The sequence below is a fragment of the Trachinotus anak genome, unplaced genomic scaffold (assembly GCF_046630095.1).
Source record: "Trachinotus anak isolate AG129_WGS33_773 ecotype Australia unplaced genomic scaffold, CSIRO_AGI_Tana_v1 ptg000008l, whole genome shotgun sequence".
NCBI classification, from domain to species: Eukaryota; Metazoa; Chordata; class Actinopteri; order Carangiformes; family Carangidae; genus Trachinotus; species Trachinotus anak.
In genome coordinates this window covers 21,252,346-21,273,903 of record NW_027273859.1, presented here as the reverse complement: position 1 = coordinate 21,273,903, position 21,558 = coordinate 21,252,346, and the positions used below count along the sequence as shown (strand labels likewise).

Sequence of the window (21,558 nt, the reverse complement as noted above, 5' to 3'; positions counted from 1 at the left end):
GTCCAGTTCCTGGTGGGAAATGGATTATTGTCTGATGCAGACGCTGGTGAAAAATTCAATTTTTTTACCCAGTAAGTCATCATCCCCTGCTGTACATGAGAGAGATTTTCAAATTTCAAAGTCAGCTCAGCTATCTGTGCCTCGGCGCCTGCAAAGGTTATGTTTTAAGTCTGTACATACGTGCCATTTACATGAACGTGATGTCTCAGAAAATTCATACACTAATTATGACACAATTTAACACAAATGTCTAATAGGATAATGATTAAACGATGACATTTTATATCCAAAAGGTCAAAGGTCAACTTCACTGTGACATCATAATGTTCTGCAAAAACACTTCTGGCCATTATTCAGTGCTGCAACTCAGGAACAAAAGGGGAGAATGTGATCACATTTCCTGCCATAGGCATAGCCTACAGCCGCAAAGCCATAATTCTAGTTGTGCATTAATGTAGGAGAGAAAGGATTAGATTTAGTTTCATTTAGATCCCTATTAGCCACTATAGTAACAGTGGCCACTCTTCCTGGGGTCCATGTATGCCTTGTTTTTGACTTGCAACAAATTTTGACACCCTTTTATTTTAATTTCAACTAGTTTTTGTTTTCCCACCCCTTTGACACAAACTGGACTTGAACATTTAAGGAAAGGACAAAAAGGAAATGACCAAAAAGCGAAGAAGAAAACGTTTCGTGTTCTTCACGTTCATGTGAATTTGCCATTCGTGAACAAATATATGTTCCTCCTGTTTTGCCAAAACGTCACAGACAGAGAGATGTATGTTATCCTACAGTCGTAGTGACTTTATGTTTGTGGCCAGTTAGACCTCAAATGGTTGTAAAACGAACAGAGAACCAAACACACCTGCATGCAATTCTTGTAGATTCTTGAAATCAGATCAGAAATCATGTTCAAATTGGATTCAGATAAATTAGGATAAGTAATGCTCTGTAACAAGGTGATAATACAATGAGCTTTTGAGCTGTTACAGAGGACACGGGGTTAACACAAAGAAAGAAATCATTCATGGACAGATGTGTTTTATCTGCAAGGGAGATACGCTGCAGTGGAGAGGAAGCTGCATATTCGAAGAGATACAGATGTATCAGACCCCCCCCCACCCCCAACTTTCTGTCCCGCGTCCTGTAGGAGAACACGCTGCAGCCTCTGTGCTCCTCACCTGGCCCCTGTGTGTGTGTGTGTGTGTGTGTGTGTGGCGGTCCGGACGCCGAAGTGACGAGCTTTGTGGTGCATTCGACGTCTGCACCGTCCCCGGACTGACAGGGCCGAAGGTCCAATGAAATAACTCGACATACTGAGGTCGTCAAATCAAAGCCAGAGAGGAGGCGCTGTCCCGTCGTCGTCTGCATTACGTCATGCACAAACAGCTGGTCGTTGGCAAAAAAAAAAAAAAAAAAAAATCTGAAAAAATGTAGACCAGCACAGCGACTGAGAACTGCACCCGGGCTGTAGCCCTCCACTACATATTTGGCTTCTAACGATGTGGCAACTGGAGCGCCTGGGCTCAGGATGTAGCCCTCCGGGGCTCCTCTTGCTTGTTTACACCTATCTCTGCGCTCTTGGAGGTGAGTGCTTTCCGTTCGGTGTGCGCTGCTTTGATTCCCGGGGAGCTGTTCCTTTTGTCGGGGTGCTGAAATCCTCTCAGATACCAGCACCAGCACCAGCACCGCGGCAGCAGCGGCGATCGCATCCCGCTCCCGGTTTGAATTCAGTCCCCTTAAACTAAACATCCACAGCTGCTGCTGCTGCTGCTGCTGCTGCTGCTGCTGCTGCTCTTAGTCTCGGCCACCGACAAAACGAATTTCAGGAGAACAGACTGGCTTTAGTTGCGTGACGCATGGGCAAGGTTGCTGCTAATTATGGCATGCAACACACTGACTTGACAGATGCTCCTATAGGTTGGAGGCTGCGATCCTGAGGGCTCAATGTGGCCACAGGAAAACACACCGGGCTGGACGCTTTCGTTGTTGTTGCCTCTGGTTTCCTTCTATGTTTTGTTTGTTGTTGTTTTGCTTTGTTAAACAAGGCAAAGACAAGTTAAGACACGCTGGCATAGTGCAGAGATGTGACCAGATTCATCGCACAATAGGGCGATTTATTAATGTCAAACCATGTAATTCCCTGTTTTTTTTTTTATGTAAACCAATTGAATACTGAAATTGAAAATGAGCAGATTTAATTTGACAATGTGCCTTTAAACCTTTAAAATCCCTTAAATCCAGGCTCCTCTTTATCATAAAATGTGACCAAAGTACAATAGACTACTATTCATTCTGTAAATTTATTTCCTTTTAAAAAAAAAAAAACATCTTATGCAGACAGACATGCAGAGTGTTTTTCTCCTGTTTTTCACCAAGACATCTTTGCTGCTTCAAGACAAAGCCGTGAAGCAAAAAGAAAACACCTCAGTGCTCAATTGTCTGACTGCGATGAATCCATACCTACAGCACACACTGTACTGATTGCGGTCACGGAAGATCTGAAAGGTCTGTCTGAGGATGTTGCAGTCCCCTGACAGACTTGTTGCTGTTTTGCTCCATCAGTTTTGGTAAATCTTTTGACTTGGTCGAAGATGAAGGCTCAGTTCACCACTTTACCCTCTGTCCCCCGCTTTCTTGGGACATTAGTATTGTGATGAAGATTTACTTGGGTTTATTCATGAGAACATTTAGAGCTGAATGTTTTCTTCTTTTTTTTTTTGACTGCTCAGCGTCTTAATGCTCAGCTGGAACAGGCAGTTTATCCACTGAACGTTGAATTTTGCGTGAATTGTGAATGTTTCATGTGTGAAAGCTCTGGTGTCGACATCTGTGAGGTTGTCGGAAGGTGGATGGTCCAGTCATCTTTACGGCTGTGTTTGATTTTTGAGGCGTTTGTTCTTGTTGGTGGGTGTGAGCAGGCTGAAGCAGAGGATAGAGTGTGTTGGACCAGGAATGGGAATTGATTGCCTGTTAATGCTAAATTCTGTTGTTACAAATGGCTCAAGATTTTAAAATCCTACAAGATGATGAGTAATTTTAAAGCAGGCTTTACCTTTGCTGTCACAAAAAAATAAAGTTTAAAGATGATCCAGCTCAGCGTTCAAGGATAAATCTGTGGTTGAGATGACAAAAAGCAGGATTATGTCTATATTAAGCCTCTAACGGAGTAAAACAGTGGTTGGGAGGTGCTCATTGAAGAGATTACGGAATTCAGAAACCGTGCTGTAAGAAATCCCATAAGCACTCTGCTGCCTTCATCTTCAAATGAAACGTCTTTATTTATCTGGCAAACAAACAAGCATATTTAGGTATTTTCGCATGTTTACACCTTCACATTAAGTGCAGTTATAGAGTGTGGCTGCTGGACTCTCTCTGAGGCTTGTGCTGTTTTTTTGGCTACACTTCCTTTGCAAAATCTTATCTTCATATACAGGAGGTTTGAAAATAGACATGAAACTTCACTATACAGATATGTATTGGTGTGTGGGTGTCAGTCATGAATTGAGTTTGTCTCAACAATCTCAGGTGCTGAGGTGTTTGAAATGTCTCCTCAGTTGAGTGTCACTTAATCCACCTATGTGTATCTTAAACATTACAAGACATTAGGAATCATAAATGTGATTCTGGCAAATGAGGCTGTGACAGTTACACAATGAAATTTATGAAATTTCAGAATATTGACAATCCATTGACATAAGTGGCAGCTAAAAGAAAAGTATTCTTTGCAGACGTGTATACAGACAGGAGAAAGATGACTACAAATAACAAAAATAATGTCATGCACAATGTCAGATTTATTAACTAGCTGCAGTTTGCTATGTGATCTCTGCCTGGCATTTTCACATACCAAAATGTAGCTATTTAGACTATTGGTCCCCAACTTGTTTGTGACCCCCTATTACAAAGCAACGTCTCCTTTCAAATCCCACAGGGTGCAGGTCTTTGAGTTGCGAGCAGATGAATAATTTGAATATGATTTGAATAATTTTCGAATGCTGAAGATGTAAAAACAAAAATGCAAATACTGGAGAAAAGTCTGACAAATAAACATAATTTTATGTAGCAGGAATTGGATTTTCCTAGTTTCTACCTCTGGTAATCATCTCATAGCTGACTGACTTTTTTCCCTTTCAAACATCTATCTGACTGAGCAGAACTATGTCATTAACTTTTAGTGGTCCTGGCTGAAGCTACAAAAAACTCTCTCAGTTTCTTAGTAATCATACAGGCAGTACATTAGGTAGGCTTTCTGCAGTCCAGCAAGTTTATAGCACCTCAATCTGTGACAAATGACCAGTTCTTCAGCCTCAGTCACAGGTATCCCTGTAATAAAAGGGCAAAGGAGAACTTTAGAGTAAAGATGGTTCACTTATGATGCAGATAGACCAGAAAAAGGCTGGGAGCTTTGTATGGGGTTAGGCTTTAGCTCTTGACAGTAAGACTGCCTCATTCTTCTGAGTTTCTGCCTCCTCATTCTGCGCTTTTAGTATTCAAGATTGCCTCCATAGGTGAGAGCCAGCGCAAGCTTTGAGGACAGGCAATAGAGTGGGGGAGAGGAGCCGAGCAGAGCCATTTTTCTCTTTTTACTAACACACATTAGAACACACTGCACAACCAAGAAAACCTCTTCCTTCACGCATCCACGCCTCTGCGCCTTGTCACCGTTGAGGGTCACTTGGTTTGCTTTACTCCCTATCATCATCAAGGCGAAAAGCAGAAACAATGGCAAAACATGCAGCTGCAAATGACAGCATTAGTACAGTGCTCACTGTCTCCTGCTACAACTCCTAAATGAATTGGGCTTGTGCTGTTTTAGCAGTGCAGGCTTTTTTTTTTTTTTTTTTTTTTGCATACTCAAAACAGTGTTGTGAAATTTTATACTACTTTTGCACAAATTGCAGGGGAGATGAATTATACTTTGAAAGAAAGAAAGAAAGAAAGCAGGGAAAGACATCACAGGTATTCCAAGTACGGATGGTAGAAATGGTTACCATGCACAAACACAAAGGGAGTGTGCCACAAACGGAAAACATTCTCCTCCAGTGAAACATCAAGGCGCCTGCACATTGTTCTCATGTAAAACAGCTGCTTTCTTTGTGTCTATGATAACACTTATTGAAGAGATGCAATATCTTCTAGTAGAGCAATTAACTGACTCACACACACTATTTCCCCCAGATTTTGCCCACCTGCTGGGTGTGCTCCCTCGCCCAGCCCAGCTCATGTAGGTAATATGGCAGATTACACCTGTCACTTGTTCTGCCTCTTTTATATGCAGAGCCTTGGGTGGATGTAATCCAAGGATTTGACATTATGCAGGACGTGAGTGAGCCCGCATACATGCATCTCCCTCCGCTGCTTTAAAAGGAGTTAAAGTCTGAGATTACACATTTAGATGATGTAGCTCTCTACAAGCAGTTTTCTGGCTTTGAGGAAAAGCTTGTCATTATGGACTTAAGACACAGAGACTTCTCATGCTTCTGTTCTGCTTACAGGAATCACAGTGCTGCAAAATCAGGGAATGTTTTTAGTCGGGATTCTGTCTTTATAAGCAAATGTTCAGTACAAATCTCTCGACATCTAAAAAATAATTTGTCCCTGCTACCATCGGTCTTTGTCTTTTGTGTTAAATGTTTGAGTGTAGGTTGGTGTTTGTGATTACTGTATTTACTGTATTTATTTACTGCTGGCTGTGCAACAAATTGCCCCCATGATAAAGATTAGCTTGAACCCTCTATAGGGTGTTTTTCCATGAAATTTTGTACAGGTGTCATGGTCCCCAGAGGATGATTTCTAAAGACTTTGATGCTCCCATGTTTTTTGATCTAGCCCGTAGGTCAGTTTTTTCACTTATCTTGTGAAATATCTCAAGATCTACTACATGGATTGGCGCAAAATCTGGTACAGACACTCATGGTCCCCAGGGGATGATTGCTAATTACTCTGATGATCCTTTGACTTTTCACTCAGTGCCATCATCAGGTCAAAATTTCAATTTGTCCAATACTTTGGTTCATGTATGTACTTTGTATGTCGTGCAAATTAGCAAATGTTAGCATACTAAAATACTACACAAAGATGGTAATCATGGTATACATCATACTAGCTTATCAACTGCATGGTAGCATTGTCCCTGTGAACATTTCAGCAAGCTAACACGCTAAACCAAGATGGTAAACATGGTCAACGTTATACCATTTACATCAGCATGTTACTGTGAGCATCTCAGCATGTGGACGTTAGCATTTAGCTGAAAGCAGTGTTGTGCCAAGATGCTGCCTCTCAGCTGCTAGCATGGCTTTCTTTTTTTTGTTTTGTTGATCAAATGGAGGTTGCTCTTTAATTTTCGAAACGAGGATATCTCACGTGTTCATCCTCACCAATATTCAGGGACACTTTCCTCTGCTTCTGCTCCCTACAGATTGCCTTTTTGTGACTGAATACTTCACCCGCACGCCTCGTAAACTGAATGCTTTCAACTCCTTCGCCAGTGTGGAACTGTTCCACTTCAATGTGCCTGACGACACCATGATGGCCGTATGGAACCTCATCACCTTCAAGGAGCAAGGGGGCACATTTGGAGACAGCTGCCCAAACCGCAATGTGACTGTGTAAGACAATGAGTTTGTCACAACAACCTTCTTTCTGAAGTTGCTTGGGTTCAGCTTAAAGCCTTTCTTTTGTTTTTCTTTTGCTGAAGTTACACTTAGAAGCTGAAGTCTACTCCTTCGGTAGAGAATAAATAGATAATAATATGCATCTTATTTATTTTACCTTTGTGGAACAAGGTTACAGCAGCCCCTTAACCCTGAGCAGTGGCAGCCTCGTCATACAGATCAACTACTGTAAAAGTAATTATCTGCTTTTAGCTTTTAATTTTTTGCCTGTCAGTTTTTTATCATTATCAGGGTTTGTCATGAAAGCCTGTATCTCAGGTGACTGTTCTGTGTTCCCGTGATGTTGGGAGTGATGTGATTATTGCATTCAGATATGTAGGAGTGGGTTTTATTATTAATGTTCCAGACTTAAATCCTTCAAATTTTAAAAAGAAGGTGCCATCTGTGTTCATGTTGTCAGCTGTTCCTATGGATGAATTTCATATTTGGCAGATGCATCTGTCCTTTATGAAAATATTAAGCCATAACAGGGATTGGATCTTGCCTTTGTGATTAATAGGTACTTCAGGTCTGGGGCTCCACCAGTAATCAACCCCCTGTACACCCGCTTCCCTCGGGACACAGTCGTCCCAGGATCCTTTGCAGTGACCCTGACCTGGACTCTTCCAAACCGGACAACAGGAGCGTTTAACGTGACCAGCCCGCTCCCTGGAGACTGGTTCCTAGCAGCACACTTACCCAAGGATGAAGGCAAGATCTCAGTCAAGGTGAGCCTTGCCATTTATCACAAATGGACATCATATTAGTTTCATATTAAAATTTGAATTGGTGGGTTGTCTTTGCACTGCACGAGACCTTTCTCACAGCAGACATTTTGACCTGCCATAGCAGGAAAAGCACAAGTGAAACTAATTTTGATAGCGATGGCTCAGTTCTATCAAGTGTCCCAATGAGCCAGCATACACCAGGACACTGGAATATGTGGTCGTTCTGAATGTGATCAGTTACACCTGTAGCCTGACATCGCCAGACCAATTTTCATTTGTGAATGGCTCTGGAACCTCTCAGTTCAGTTTCGATTTCCAAGGGGAGTTATCAACAGTCACAGACCAAAACGACTCTGGACCTAATTGGATAGACAGGGCCCTTTGGTAAAATATATTGACTAGTTCATTTAAGACTGTTGCAATGTCAGATTCAACAGACCTCGCCACATCAGTGGCAGCCATCTTGGATGTTAATGAAAATTCTTCAGCGCTGCTGTTCTGTCATAACATCGTAACAAACCCACCACATTTTAGATAAATGCTTGTGATTGGCCCAGCCTGTCGCAGGACGGAAATAAATCTGCAAGAGCAAATAAACATGAGGTGCTAAACAATAATAGTTAAAGTTATTATATAAATGTGTAATCTGAATTTCATGGCATTCAGTCTCCTTCTAGCTTCCAGCCTGAAGCCATATATACATTTAATCTGCTGCACTAATTGTCTGTATGTTCCCTCGAAATCACAAATCGCAATCAACCTCACAGTGGCACTATTTTACAAGTCAGCGGATCACCGACGTCAGTATGATTCATCCCCCTGAGGACATACATGACATGTATGTATGAAATGTCATCACAGTCCATCCAGTAGTTGTTGAGATATTTGAGTCAGGACCAAAGTGGTGGACAGGCTGACCAACACAACAACAGAGCTGAATCACTACATCTCTCACAAATGGAGGCTGGTAAAACAGAGACATATTTATGCTAATGTGTTATGTAATGCAAATTCAATGAGATCTGCATCTAAAATATTCTCCTCATGGTTACTTAACTCCCCATCATGATAAAAAAAATAATGTAAGAATTTGCTGGGATTAATATTCCAGTTTGTGCTGCAGAGTTTAAAGAGGCAGAACAGCGTCAGAGAGTTTTTCTTCATCTCATCATGTTCTCCTATTTGGCTGCATAAACACCTGCTGATTTCCATTTCAGGCAATTTATTTGTCACTGGCATGGTGTTCAGTTGTGCCTCCTTTGTGGTTTCCACTGGCTGGCAAAAGTGCACCTGGAATACACAACAATCACAAATATCATCAAAAGTTGCTATCAGCGTTGCATGTACAAAAGAATTGGTTTGCTCTGGGGGCCACTGGGAATAGAGGCTGCTGTGGCTAAAATGTGATCTGCTTCCAATGACACACTGTATAAATAACATACCTTTTCCAAATTCTTCTTTCTGAAGCAATTTTCTGTTTTCTGTTCAGAAGGAAAACATGGAGGGAAGCGTTGCAAGCGGAACGGGGGGATGCACACTGCATTTATAACAATCCCATTTTAATTTAGCACACAGTATATGTTTTTACAAAAAAAAAAAAACAAAGAAGCAGTGATAAACTGTGTTGTCTGTCTGTACTTTGACTTGCTGAAATTGCAATTAGGATACGCTGTATGTTCTGTCCTTTCACAACCAGACTGGAGGGTCTCTGTTCTCTGTATGAATGCACATGTATTTCATTCAGGCCTAACGGTCTTTGAATTATTTGAGCTGTATACCTCTGTACACGGACCTGATTATGTCTTTGAGAGGATAAAAAGCATACTGTCCAGACACTCTGTCTATTTCCTGCCAGATCAGGAGCAGGTGCATCATATCAAGTCATTACACATCATCAAAAGCCCAGTGTAAATGAGGAAACTGAGGGGAAATGATTAGAGTATAAGATATCAAATGTTTACCTGACCATCCAACCATCTTTGTGCTTCTAGATGTTGGTTGGTACAACCAAAAAAGTGTAGGGCAACCAGTTTGTTTTGTATCTGAGTGACAGTGATGCTAGTTAGTTTTAGGCTGTAATAGCATGGGAATTCACTGAAAAAGTCTAAATCTCTGTATAATCGGTCACAATTCTGGAGTGGTAACTAATTTAATTTACAGCTTTCATTTCACTTACAATAGAAGAAATGTTCTTCATTCACTATTCTCTCACTTATCCATTATTTAAAAAGATGTTACTGTTTTATAATGAACATTAAAATCACAGTTTGACATAATGGTTTGCCAGTATATATTAAGCTTTTATTAAATGCTGGATATTGGCCAGGCAGCGTTGTCTACTGTCAGTACAATGGATCTTAGTGTGTTACTGCAAATATATGGCAACAGTCTGTGAATTCAATTGTTCGTTTGTTTGTTTATTTTGTAAATTGGCATGATTTCCATCCAAATGTATTATTCCTTCAATGCATCCTTCCTTTTGGAGCCTTACAAGTATATTGAGAGGTTTTTGTTTCTGTCTTGTGAATTTGTGTCAATGTGAGTATTGAAAATATGAGAAGCTCACTCAATTTCAATACGACACCACTAACTGCAGACTCAAAAATTACCATAGAGTTCAATTGTGAACATAAGGTTGCATTTATTGCAGCACTATTGCAATGGGTTCAGGCGTACCTAATAAACTGGAAACTTTCCTCTGAGTTTTTCTTAAAATTGCACAGTCTCAATAGGTGATCCTGACTGAAGAAGGTAAAATAATGCAATTAGTCAAGGTGTCAGTGGGGGGAGGGGGCTTTATGAGGTTCAGAGGCTTTAGAGGAGTTTTAGAGGCGTTAGCATCCTGCCAAGACTGAAATTCTGTGGAAAACAAATTAATGCTTATATCTTTCTTGGCATCAAAATGGTCAAATTTAAAGGGATTGAACACCATCAAAAGCTGTCTGCACTTATAGTGTAAAAACATTGGCTGTCAAAAGCCCATATTGGTTGCGCCTTAATTAAAACACAACTTGCCCTACAAGACACATGTGCTGGTCCAACTGACAGGCCATTATAAATCAAAGGGTCACCTCAGCAGCTCCCGGACTAATGACATGCCACTGTAATTGTGGCTCAAGCAGGAGGGGTTAGTGATCAGTTGACAGGAATGAAAAATCTCATTTGGCATTCACACCTGTCCTTTTGAATCAGGTGCAGAATTGCCCCCGTTCCTTTTTAAAACAAATTTTACAGCAGATCATGTGTAGAAACAATGCACGGCCTGCTGGCTCTAAGCCATTCTGCCTGCTTGGCTCATCTCACAGGGTAATGCACATCAAGATTTAATGGTTCAGAACAACACCAGTGAAATAGCGGGTGCATGTTACACTGTGTGGCAGGCAGAGGGAGGACAGAGTGATATTAATCCAGGAAGCTGACAGGCTTTATGCACACAGTCCATTAGGAATTTTCAGCCACTCTGAATGATATCTAATCTCCTCCTTACCAGCCTTTAAGAAATATTGGTGAGTTAACCACTAAAATACCATCTAAGCCACTGCTGTGATATCTTTTGTAGGGTCTGTCTGAAGAGTGCCAGTATTTGTTCCAACCTCAGCTCATTGTCCAGAGGCTAATTGGGATTTCTGTGCTCTATCCGGGATACTTCATCGACCAGATGATCCCCATCCACAACAGATCTGCACTTTATAAGTAAGTCTTTTAACGGAGCTTCCAAAAACTGAAAGTCAGAATGGGTTGGCTTTGAAATTGCATACCTAATCTAATCGAAGAGAAAATTATTTTTTTTTGCACAATCTATCTCCTCAGTTCACTTCCTCATCTGCCTCTGAAGTCATGATTTTCCTAGAGTGTTCTGTGTAAGCATATTGCATTTTCATTTTAAAAAGATGCAAATTCCAAGTGTGAGTTTATAGTCTGAACAACTTTATTAACTCCTCAAAAAGTCACATCAGTCTTGTGAGCAGAGCAATTACATTTTTTTTTCCAGATGCTATTTGCACCCAGACATCCATATCCAACAATATTATATGCACCTGAGGTTGATAACCAGTGCGGCTATTTACACATTTTAGCATGGCAGAGATAAGCACTCAGGTGTCTGTAGCCAACAATGTTAATTGCACCCGGGGTGGCTATCCAATGTGGCTATTTATGCCCGGGTTTTAGTCTCTCCTGGACCACTTCAGTGAGTCACATGGGAGATCATCTTTCTAACGTGTCGTTAATGTTGTAAAATGTGATTTTAATCCAAACCATGATCTTTTGCTAAACCTAACCAACTGGAAACTAAACTGAAAATATGAGGATAATAATAATAATAATAAAAATAAAACAAGATAATAAATCAATTGATTTTTTTTTTAAGCTGATGAGGTGTTGATGGAGGTGTTTTAAATCTTTGTAGCACTATTCATTCAGATGAAACAGCTAGGGAAAGATATGGGTTTATATGCTACAATAAAAATAACTATATGATTTAAACCATAGCAGCAAATACTGTACAATACTGATCTATAGCATACTGGATAATGTATAGCTTACAGCACATTGGTATTATTCCTGCCTAAAACATTCCTGTGTGTGTGTGTGTGTGTGTGTGTGTGTGTGTGTGTGTGTGTGTGTGTGTGTGTGTGTGTGTGTGCGTGCGTGCGTGCGTGTGTGTGCTTATCTGTGTCTGTGTGCTTGTGCAGAGTGTTCATCCCCAATTATATATCAAAGGTGAAGGTTCAGCTGGTAAACTGCAGCACCAAGAACAAGAGTAGCGACAGTTGTCCTGTGGTGCTGAAGATAAGAGCGCGGGCGCCACCGGTGCATAACTCAAGTGCCCTCGACTGCAGGGAGTGGAACCCTTGTGAATTAGACACCCTCATTCCCGCCTGGGAACAATGGTACTACATCCTGGTGGAGAGATATCTAAGTAACTCTGACGTCTACTTCCGCATTGGGGTGCAGGTCACAGGTGAGTGTGTTAATTTACTTTTTACCTTCCTAAAATAAAGTAGCAATATTCATTTTGTATTCATATATTTTAAAAAAAGTAATTATTATAATAATATTAGACATTATTAGTCTGACCACGCAGACAGAGGGCCTCATTTATTCATTTCAATCAGCTTGAAGAGGTAAATTAGAAAATTATATCATTTAAAGTAAGTCGATGTTGGCTGAACAGCAGTAATAGAAGCAAAAGAACTGACTGATGTCGTTGACACAAGATTTGACTAAGGTTTGCAAACGTTAATCAACATAACTACTACTACTGGTAATTTTTCTCCGATCAAGGTACCAATACTCCAATATATATTTCAGTTTATTCATGATATAATCCGACCACTTACATCATCATTAAGTACTAACAGTAAAGGTGATCTGTATACAGTGGTTTGCATACATGAATAATAATATCCTAAATACAGTAACATTGCTTACAAATTACATCAAAATGATCAGAAATTCAAACCAATGTCTTTTTAGCGTTTCATACTGTGTGATTGGGTTCATTGCTTAAGCTTATTACTTACATGGTTTCATCAGGGATTTTCACACTGCGAGGAATAGGTTGTTCTTTAAATGAGAGTATTTTTTTACCAATTTTGTCAATCAAATAAATGTATTTTATTATTTTGTTAGAGGTAATGTGTTGGATTTCACTTATTATTTTCAAATTAATTATAATAATGTTATTGCGGTAATCTTTTAGGTCTTTTAGCTGATTCCAGTGTTGTTCATTATTTTTCCTCCTGCTGCCTTTGAAGTGTAATTTAGACAGTACCAGGGTGATTTCTGTGGACCTGAAAATTCATAAATTAGACTAAACAAAAGCTCAGGGTGGATTTTGGCAGGATATCATATCCAATATCCAAAATTATGCAGTCAGAGTATAAAGAATTGTGGCTTTCAGTTTCCAAAGGCACTCTTGGAAAAAAAAGGGCTAATTGTTAGGTGTAAATTTGTCTTTGCATCAAAGCAAAAAAATAAACAAAAATGTGTCCAAGAGGCTCGAGCTTCTTACAGATACATGTTGCCGAAATTGAATTTTTGACATGTGTTGGTTGGGAAAAGGGAGGCTAGACACAGCTGGACCATCAAGAGGCTTGTTGAGGAAAAGACCGGAGCTCAAACAGAGGCGATTCATAAGGGATGGCAAAGAGGCCAGTGATACCGCGCTTAAGTGCTACATGCTGTTTTTGGGTTGTGGAGTGCCGAGATATTCTTCATGCTCCCTCCGCAGGGAAGGCTCACAAATCTGTGGGAAGTCCGCTCCCATGTAGCGATTCCCTCCCTCTGTTTGACACTGTACAGTGCACTTTGTCACCATGGCAACACAGACACTAATTATTCACACTCTGTCTCTCCTCCTGCCTGCCAGGCAGATCTTACTTGACCTTTTGTGGATTTGAATTGAAGAACACCTCAGGTTCAGGGAAAAGATCATCTAGACACTTCCTCATGCTTTCTCACTATTATTGGTTATAGTTATTATGAACAGTCCCAGAAATATGAGCCCTTGTTTGAATTCACTCCAATTTACAGGTGTCAGGGTTGCCGGCTAGACAAAGAGTGGTAGAACTAGGTTGCATTTGATTATTTATAACTGTTGTTTATACGGTATTTTCACTGCAGGCGTCTCTCCCTGAACAGCTGATTGAGCATTGAAGAATGTTATTTCTTATGCTCTATATGAAACCATAAAGAATCCAATTCTTTGGCTTATGAATTGGTTATGAAACAGTATGTTTACACAGCCCCCTGCTCTGCCAACCACCCACACATATACATACATAAACTGGTGCTATATATTTGGGTCTTCACTGAATTCACACAGATTTTACTTATAGGTTCTACCAAAATTACATTGGCCTGGAGCCTGCAGTATGTGGTATTTTGGTATTTTTAGGAATGCTTGAGCTGCCTGAATATACATCAAAATACTTCAAACCTTTTCAGAGACAACACTATGCAAACGAGGCTGAGGCAGAAAAGCCTTTGAAATCCTTTACCCTTGGGGATGGTGGTATTTGATGATACTTTGCCAGTTGCCATCAATGACCATTTTGCTGTGAGTTGCTTTGTGTTGAGTGAAAGCATACAATGCAATTACTGTGAATCTTTGTCTCATTAAAAAGCAGCGTACAGTGCTGAACCTTGCTGTTTACATTATGGAAGCCAGCCAAAAGGGGATAATTTCAAACATTTGCAAAAGACTTGGTTGCTCAGCATGAATAATTACTCAACAAAAATAACTGACTTGGTTACTGCCTGTTTGTTTGAGATTTTCTGGGGATTGGTTGTTTGATTTAATGATAGGGATTATTATATTACACAAGATGTCAGGTACACAAGGTGCATTTTTTTAAAACCTTCCACAACAACCCAATATTCAGCTCACACAGGAATCAATTTGAGTGATTTCCTTTGGGAATTTCACATCTTTATTTTTTCTGAACAGATTGCTCCAAGCCCAATTTGTCGAAGGACCAGGCACAGCCCAGCTCCTCCATGAACATGCCTCAGTCTTTTGGAACGGCGATGGGTTTCTCCCTGTCTGAGACGGTCTCAGTGGCGGCCCTGCCCAGCCTGTCGCAGAACGCCAGTCACCTGCACACCTCAGAGGACAGCATTATTTACCTCGCCCCCACCGCCGACACTAACAAGTGCTGGCCCATCCGTCCAACTCTGCGCAATGAGCTGGACACCTTCTCTGTGCACTTCTATGTCTTCTTCGGTCCAAATATATCTATTCCACCTGACAGGGCCGCCGTGTTCGCCATCAACCTGATGCCGGTTTTAGACAGTGGAGGAGTCCTCAACATGGAGCTCAAGCTCAACATGGTGAGTGCCTCAGGTTATGATATGCCTCAAAATATAAAGTATATACAGTACTTATACTGTTAATAGTTTGTTTACTTAGGTTAACATACAGGAAAACATGATTATATTTTTAATTATGAGCAATTAGCACATGCACAATATGTTTATTGTCCATTGACAACTTGAGACAAGTTTTCAATTAGGCTCAAGTATCTATATTTAGCTTCAGTTTGTGTTTCAAAAAATTAAGGACTGGTCAATAAAGCTTTGATTGAATGTTTAGAGGCTTTGCTATAACGTCACTATTCTTTCAGGAAAATGACAGCTTAAGGATGCTTGCAGACATTTGGTTCAATATGTTGGACAGGGCTCTGTTGCCACCTTTTCCCCTCACATGCAGTGTGCGTTACTATTGCAAAGGATCCGACTGTAATCATGAATGCAACTATGCAGCAGTTGGTGACGGGAAAATCCCCAGCAAGCAAGGGTGAATAATTGGGCTCACAGACTGTGTGGCTGAGCTGGCCTGCTAAATATGGATGCTAGTGTGGTTGCAGACTTTTCTGTGGGAGCTGAAAAAGTTTTCAGTCCAACAGACGCCAGTGTTTGGGATTGTGACATATGTCTCTGATTGAGAGCGAACAAAATGCAAAAAATCAGCCAAGCAGGATTTGGTATGTCTTTGTTAAGCTGTCCTTTAGAAAGTAATGTTATTAGGGATGCACCTGCAGTGGCTCAGGAGGTCTACAGGGAGCCAGGAACTGGAGAGCTACAAGCCGGCAGATGGACTTCTGAACATTTTACTCCTAATAGAAAGCAAGCCAGCCAGTGTTGAAATAACTAGAGGAGGAAGCATAAAAGCCTGACAGATATCTTTGATTACTCAGTTCAAAGGAATATCCTGACATTTTGGGAAATATGCTTTTTTTTGTTGTCTTCCAGGGAGTTAGATTGATATCATTTTCATCTTTCTACATTCAGAAAAGACATTGGACAAGGGCATATTTTGCATGCAGTACCCGAGCTTAGCAAAAAGGATGGAAACAGGAGGAAACAGCTTGAAAACAAGGAAAAAATACGCCTTTCCAGCAGATTCAGTTAACAAAACAATCTCACCACAAGGTCCTTACAGAAGTTGTTTTAGAGCTTTCGATCAGCAGAGTTGCCCTGTGGTTATAGAATCACACATATTAAAATTCCCATTATTCAAGCCTCTGTAAGCACTTCTCATCGATTTTTGCCTAAAAGTTGAGTTTGAAAGTTCATTCTTGACCCAAGATGAAAATAGTATGATTGATTGAATGCTCTAAAACAGCCACTGAACGGACCTTGAGGTGAGATTGTTTTCTCGGCTACTGTTTCTGAATTTGTGTCTTGTTTGCCAGCAAACTAGCCACCAATAAATTGCCTTGGTTTGGTCAGAGTCAGGAAGATGTGTGCAGCCCATGGACTCAGCTATTGGTCACTGAGCAAAGCCTCGGTTCACAATCTCATTGCTGAATGAATACTCTTCTACTATTAATAAAGCTGAAAGTATCAGTCAATTAGTTGATTAGTTGACCGACAGAAAATTAGTCAGCAACTTCAAATCAATCAACCACACCCACTTGTGACTGTATCAGGGAGTGGAATGGAGGGTGGGAGGGGCCAGGGCATATCCTAGCAGTGCATGGGGAAGAAAAACACTGAGGAGAAGTCGCTATTGCAGAAAACTATTAAAGCTATTAATAGAAAGCTATTAATTAATCTTGATTTATTAATCTTTATTAATCTTTTAATCTTTTTTCAGAACAAATGGGCAAAAATTACTGGTCTCACCTTCACAAATGTGAATGTTTGCCAGTTTTCTATGATATTAAACTTCTTTTGGTCGACAAAACAAAACATTTGAATATAATGTCACCAAGGCTCTGGGAACCCATCATTTCTTTTTTTTTTCTAAACATTTTTACACAAAACGATCAAACAATTTATCAAGAAAATAATATCAGATAAATTGATAATGAAAATAATAGTTAATTTTATTCCTACATGTCAGTATGACAGGTTTGAGGTTACTGAAATGCAGCTTCCGCGCTGATTCCCCATGCTTCCAGATTTTGTGATAAGCTAGACTAAACACATCCTTTATCTCTACTCAACACACAGAGATGAAATTGATGATCGATCGTGTCATCTAATCCCCAGTGAGAAAGCAAACAGGCGTATTTCCCAAAATGTCAGGGAAAAAACATAAATAGTTAATAGACTTTTAAGGAAATTACAATTACTGACAGAGGAATTAATTTGATGGTGTATTGATTGATCGCTTGGTTGATGTGGTGACACGGTGGGTTGACCTCATAAAAAGATCGTTCTGGGTTTAAATGGCGACCCTGGTTCTTTCTCTGCTGAGCTCTCTTGTGTTCCTCATTTTTACCTGTGCCTCATCCTACAGTCCAGTCAGGAGAACCTCTGTTTGTACCTCTCTGTGTTACCTCTAGCGACTATAGCGACTTCTCCTGGGTGTTTTTCTGCCCCACACTGACTCCTCCCACCCTCCATCCCACACCCCGCTACAGTCACAAGTGGGTGTGGTTGATTGATTTTAAGTTGATGGATTCTGTAGATGTCAGAGACGGTATGCTGTGGTAAAAACCTGGTTGCTGTGATTGTTGCCACAAGAACGTATTCTTCAGAGAGACTGTCATGCTATATTATTCTATGGACAGATTTCTCCCCCCTCGGCGATGATCTGTCACTTGCTTGTCACAGGCGCAGAATCCAGTCAGCCACTGCCGGTGGGGGACTCTGGCAGATTTGCAGAGCTTAAGGAGACAATAGCTGGAGCTGCTTGTCTGCCTCGCATCACTCTCTGTGAAAGAGTGTGAATGGAATGCACATGGCTTTCATTTCCACTGATAGCTCGACTGGTATTGGATCAGTTTTCTTTAGGTAGGGCTCATGCAGAGAAAGAAATTGTAAACACTGTAATGAGCGTAAGTCCTTGATACAGTATCAATATGGGCCATGTTAGCTTTTATGTGTTACACTTGTTTTTTTCACAGTAATCTACCACTATCTTCTGGGTATGAGGGCCCAAAAGTGACTTGTGAAATAAATTAATAAATGCGTAAGTAAATGAGATCAAAATTAAATAAATCATGAAATAATAGTGTAATATAAGATATTTTTCTGATTATAATATATATTATAATAACACTTATATGGCTAAATAAACACAGAAAAGTATTCTTTATTTATTGCCCTTTACTCTATTTATTATTCTTTGGCGAAAATTCTTTCTTTTAAATTTATCATGCTAATTTATGAATTCATTTGTTAATTTGTCTCAAGTATCACCTTTGCTTTTCCACATCTTAGATGTTTAATTAGAAAAAACTGAACTGAAGCCAAAAGAAAAAAACGCCAAGAAATCTTCATGTTTGCTGTTGTTAAGCAGCATTGGTATGTTTAGTGATGTTCGGAGGGTGAGATGCTTGCAAAAACCCTTTTTTTTTTATCATAATGTTTAATATCAGTCAAAACATGAGACAGTTTGAAAGTTTATTTTAATTAGTTTGGGCACTGGCCACGCACTGTATTTTGTACATATGCCAACTTCATCTATGTTCTTGCATCAGTTGGCATTGTGTTCTGCTTGGCAAATATCAGAATTACTCCTGGGAAATTCAGCACATCAAAAGCCACACCAGGACACACCAGAGATGAACTGACATATATTAAAAGTTTCTTTCTTTTTGTGATCAGAGTTGTAAAATCTGTGCTGTTGCAGTAATTCTTTTGAAAAGATGTGTGTATTTATTTATTTTATTTTATTTTATTTTATTTTATTTTTTTATTTTTACAATACTGTGTCTCAGTCACCTTGAGCGCTGCATTGTTTGAAGACAGTGCTCCTGATTGAATTATGCCTTTGCCACTCACATACCACAATCATAACCAACAGCTGCATAATGGATCAAGCATATAAATCACAATATTAAACATGATTAATGTAGCGATGTTCACAACGATGTTACAAAGTGCTTTACAAGTGACAGCAATAAATAAAAGCCCAAACAAAATTAACATTCACATTCCAGACATGAATTTTAAATGGGGTACAAAAAAAAGGCAAGCACAACAGGAACTGAACATACATTAACAACAGCGCCCTGACACCACAAAGGTATTATTTTTTTAGAAGCAATTGAAATCCATTTCGAAACACTGATTATTGGACAGCAAAGATGCAGGGTGCTGAGGAATGGTCAGCTTCCAGCTAGAGGGGGAAATAATATGAGATGGAGCTGAAGAAAGATTGATTCTAGAAAGTTATCAGCAAAATCTTCATATCAGCTCTGATGGGCAAAGGGGGAGTCAAAAACAAAGAAATTTCCTGATTCCAACACCACACGAGTGGCTCAGATGACAGATCTGAGGAGGATCAAACATGTCACAAGATAATCATCTTCATCTTGAGAGCACCTTGCTTCCTTGATTTCATGTGTTTCCCGGTAAACCTGGATGTCCATGGACACAAAACGTGGAGGGATCATATGTCAAAGTGTAAACCATGGGATATTACTCTGACTCTGAAAAATACACAGATTCCATTGGCTGCTTTTACCTTAATTACTTTGAAAATGAGCACACTGCGAGGTGCAGCCCGGGTTGCGCTTCAATACAAGTCCATTACAGTTATTATTAGTGAGGACACTAACCATGCTTCGTTGGTTTTACACATTTTCAGTTATATTGCCTTCATCAGGGAGCTCACCACCTGTAAAGTACTAGAGGTAAAATGGGCAGTTGCAAAGATCTTTCCTTTCAGAGGAGAGTGAGATTATGGCTGTGATCAAAAGAGCTAAAGACATAAGAATTTTATTTTAGGAATTGTCATTTTCTGGGTTGTTTTTGTTAATCTTATTTTGGGGGATTTCACTGTGGATTGAAATAGAAATGTTTCCGGGATACATTGATCCTCATGACGTCATGAGAGGAATTATATACCACCATACAAATTATATGCCATCATATTTTTAACATAAAAAAGAAGTAATTAGGTTTTCAGCTACAACTTTTTTTTTCCAGTTTCTGGTTCAGTTTTCAAAAAGGTGTTTATAGGCTAATTACACTGAGCTAAAACCACAGTGAAGTCCTAAAAGGGTTGCTGACTCATATAAGACCTCTGTGGAGCTTTATCTGGGTCAGGAGGAGGGGCAACAATCTTGTCTCATCACATACTGTATCTTCTGAGTCATATGGGCTAAATAATATAATAATAATAATAATAATAATAATAATAATAATAATAATAATAATAATAATAATAATAATAATAATAACACTGTTGTTGTCACTTTCTGGGCTTGATTGTTTGTAAAGACAGATAATTGAGCAATGGGCCTCTCAGCACAGACATGTACAAAACACTCCTTATATATAGCAGAAGTATCTGTGTCTCTTGAGCAACAATTTGCAGGTTAACCATAACTCTGCTGTAACCATAAAGTAAGTGCTGCTATTTGTTATAAACCTGCACCTGAACTTCAGCTTACTGTGTTTGGTATGCACCGTCTAGCTATATTGTGTAAAAACAAATAATTTTAATTAACATAAGAATGTAATACCAGATTCATTATGGTCAGATATATGTATATGAAGGGACTCTTATTTGGATCAAGAGCAAAGCAAGAATATGAATGTACAGCCTTGATAGTGGCTCTGTGAGGCCGTTTAGCAGGTACGATGTTTACCATGTTCACCATGTTGATTTAGCAAAGTCATTAGGATACATCATCTGAGGACCTTCAATATCTGCTGTAAATCTCATGGCAAACCAATTAATAATAGTCGATATTTCACTCTGAAACGCAAACGCTGACCTTATGGCCATGCTAGAGTAAAAGTCAGCATCACTGAAGTCAGAATTTATCCTCTTTTTAATTTTATAGCAATCCATTCAGTAGTTGTGCAGATATTTGAGTCTGGAGCAACAGATCGACACTGCCTTGCTGCAAGCATGGCTAAAAACCCCTCTACTACTGGCTGAGTTCTTCGACTTACCAACCAGAAATGTTGATAACAGTCACTTCAGATCGAGAGTCTGGCTTTAGGCGCCTCCTGACCCCTTTGTGTCCTCTGTGCCTATATCTAGGGGGCCCGTTTGGTATTTTGTCTATGATTGCTTCTTGTATAATTCTTCCTTTGCAATCTGAGGAGGAGAGTATGGACAAAGGGGGAAGGAACTGTCTTGAAATGCCAGTGGGCTTGATTGAGTTTTACTACCAAGAGAGCTCAGGACAGATGGTGAGTTTAGGAAGCTTGAAATCTCAGCACCTAGCAAAGTGTTTGTTGAGTTACTGCATTAA

At 39.8% G+C, this 21,558-nt stretch overlaps 1 protein-coding gene across 1 annotated transcript in view; it reads left to right on the top strand.

Moving 5' to 3' along the window:
- The first annotated feature begins 1,397 nt into the window (after positions 1-1,397).
- tmem8b (transmembrane protein 8B) overlaps positions 1,398-21,558 on the top strand; it is a 40,416-nt gene continuing 20,255 nt past the window's right edge. Inside the window, exons 1-6 of the mRNA XM_071483437.1 lie at positions 1,398-1,587; positions 6,425-6,614; positions 7,180-7,387; positions 10,947-11,080; positions 12,082-12,350; positions 14,841-15,223. Coding sequence (XP_071339538.1) covers positions 1,503-1,587; positions 6,425-6,614; positions 7,180-7,387; positions 10,947-11,080; positions 12,082-12,350; positions 14,841-15,223 — 1,269 coding nt within the window. The 5' untranslated portion in view covers positions 1,398-1,502. The remainder of the gene's footprint in view (positions 1,588-6,424; positions 6,615-7,179; positions 7,388-10,946; positions 11,081-12,081; positions 12,351-14,840; positions 15,224-21,558) is intronic.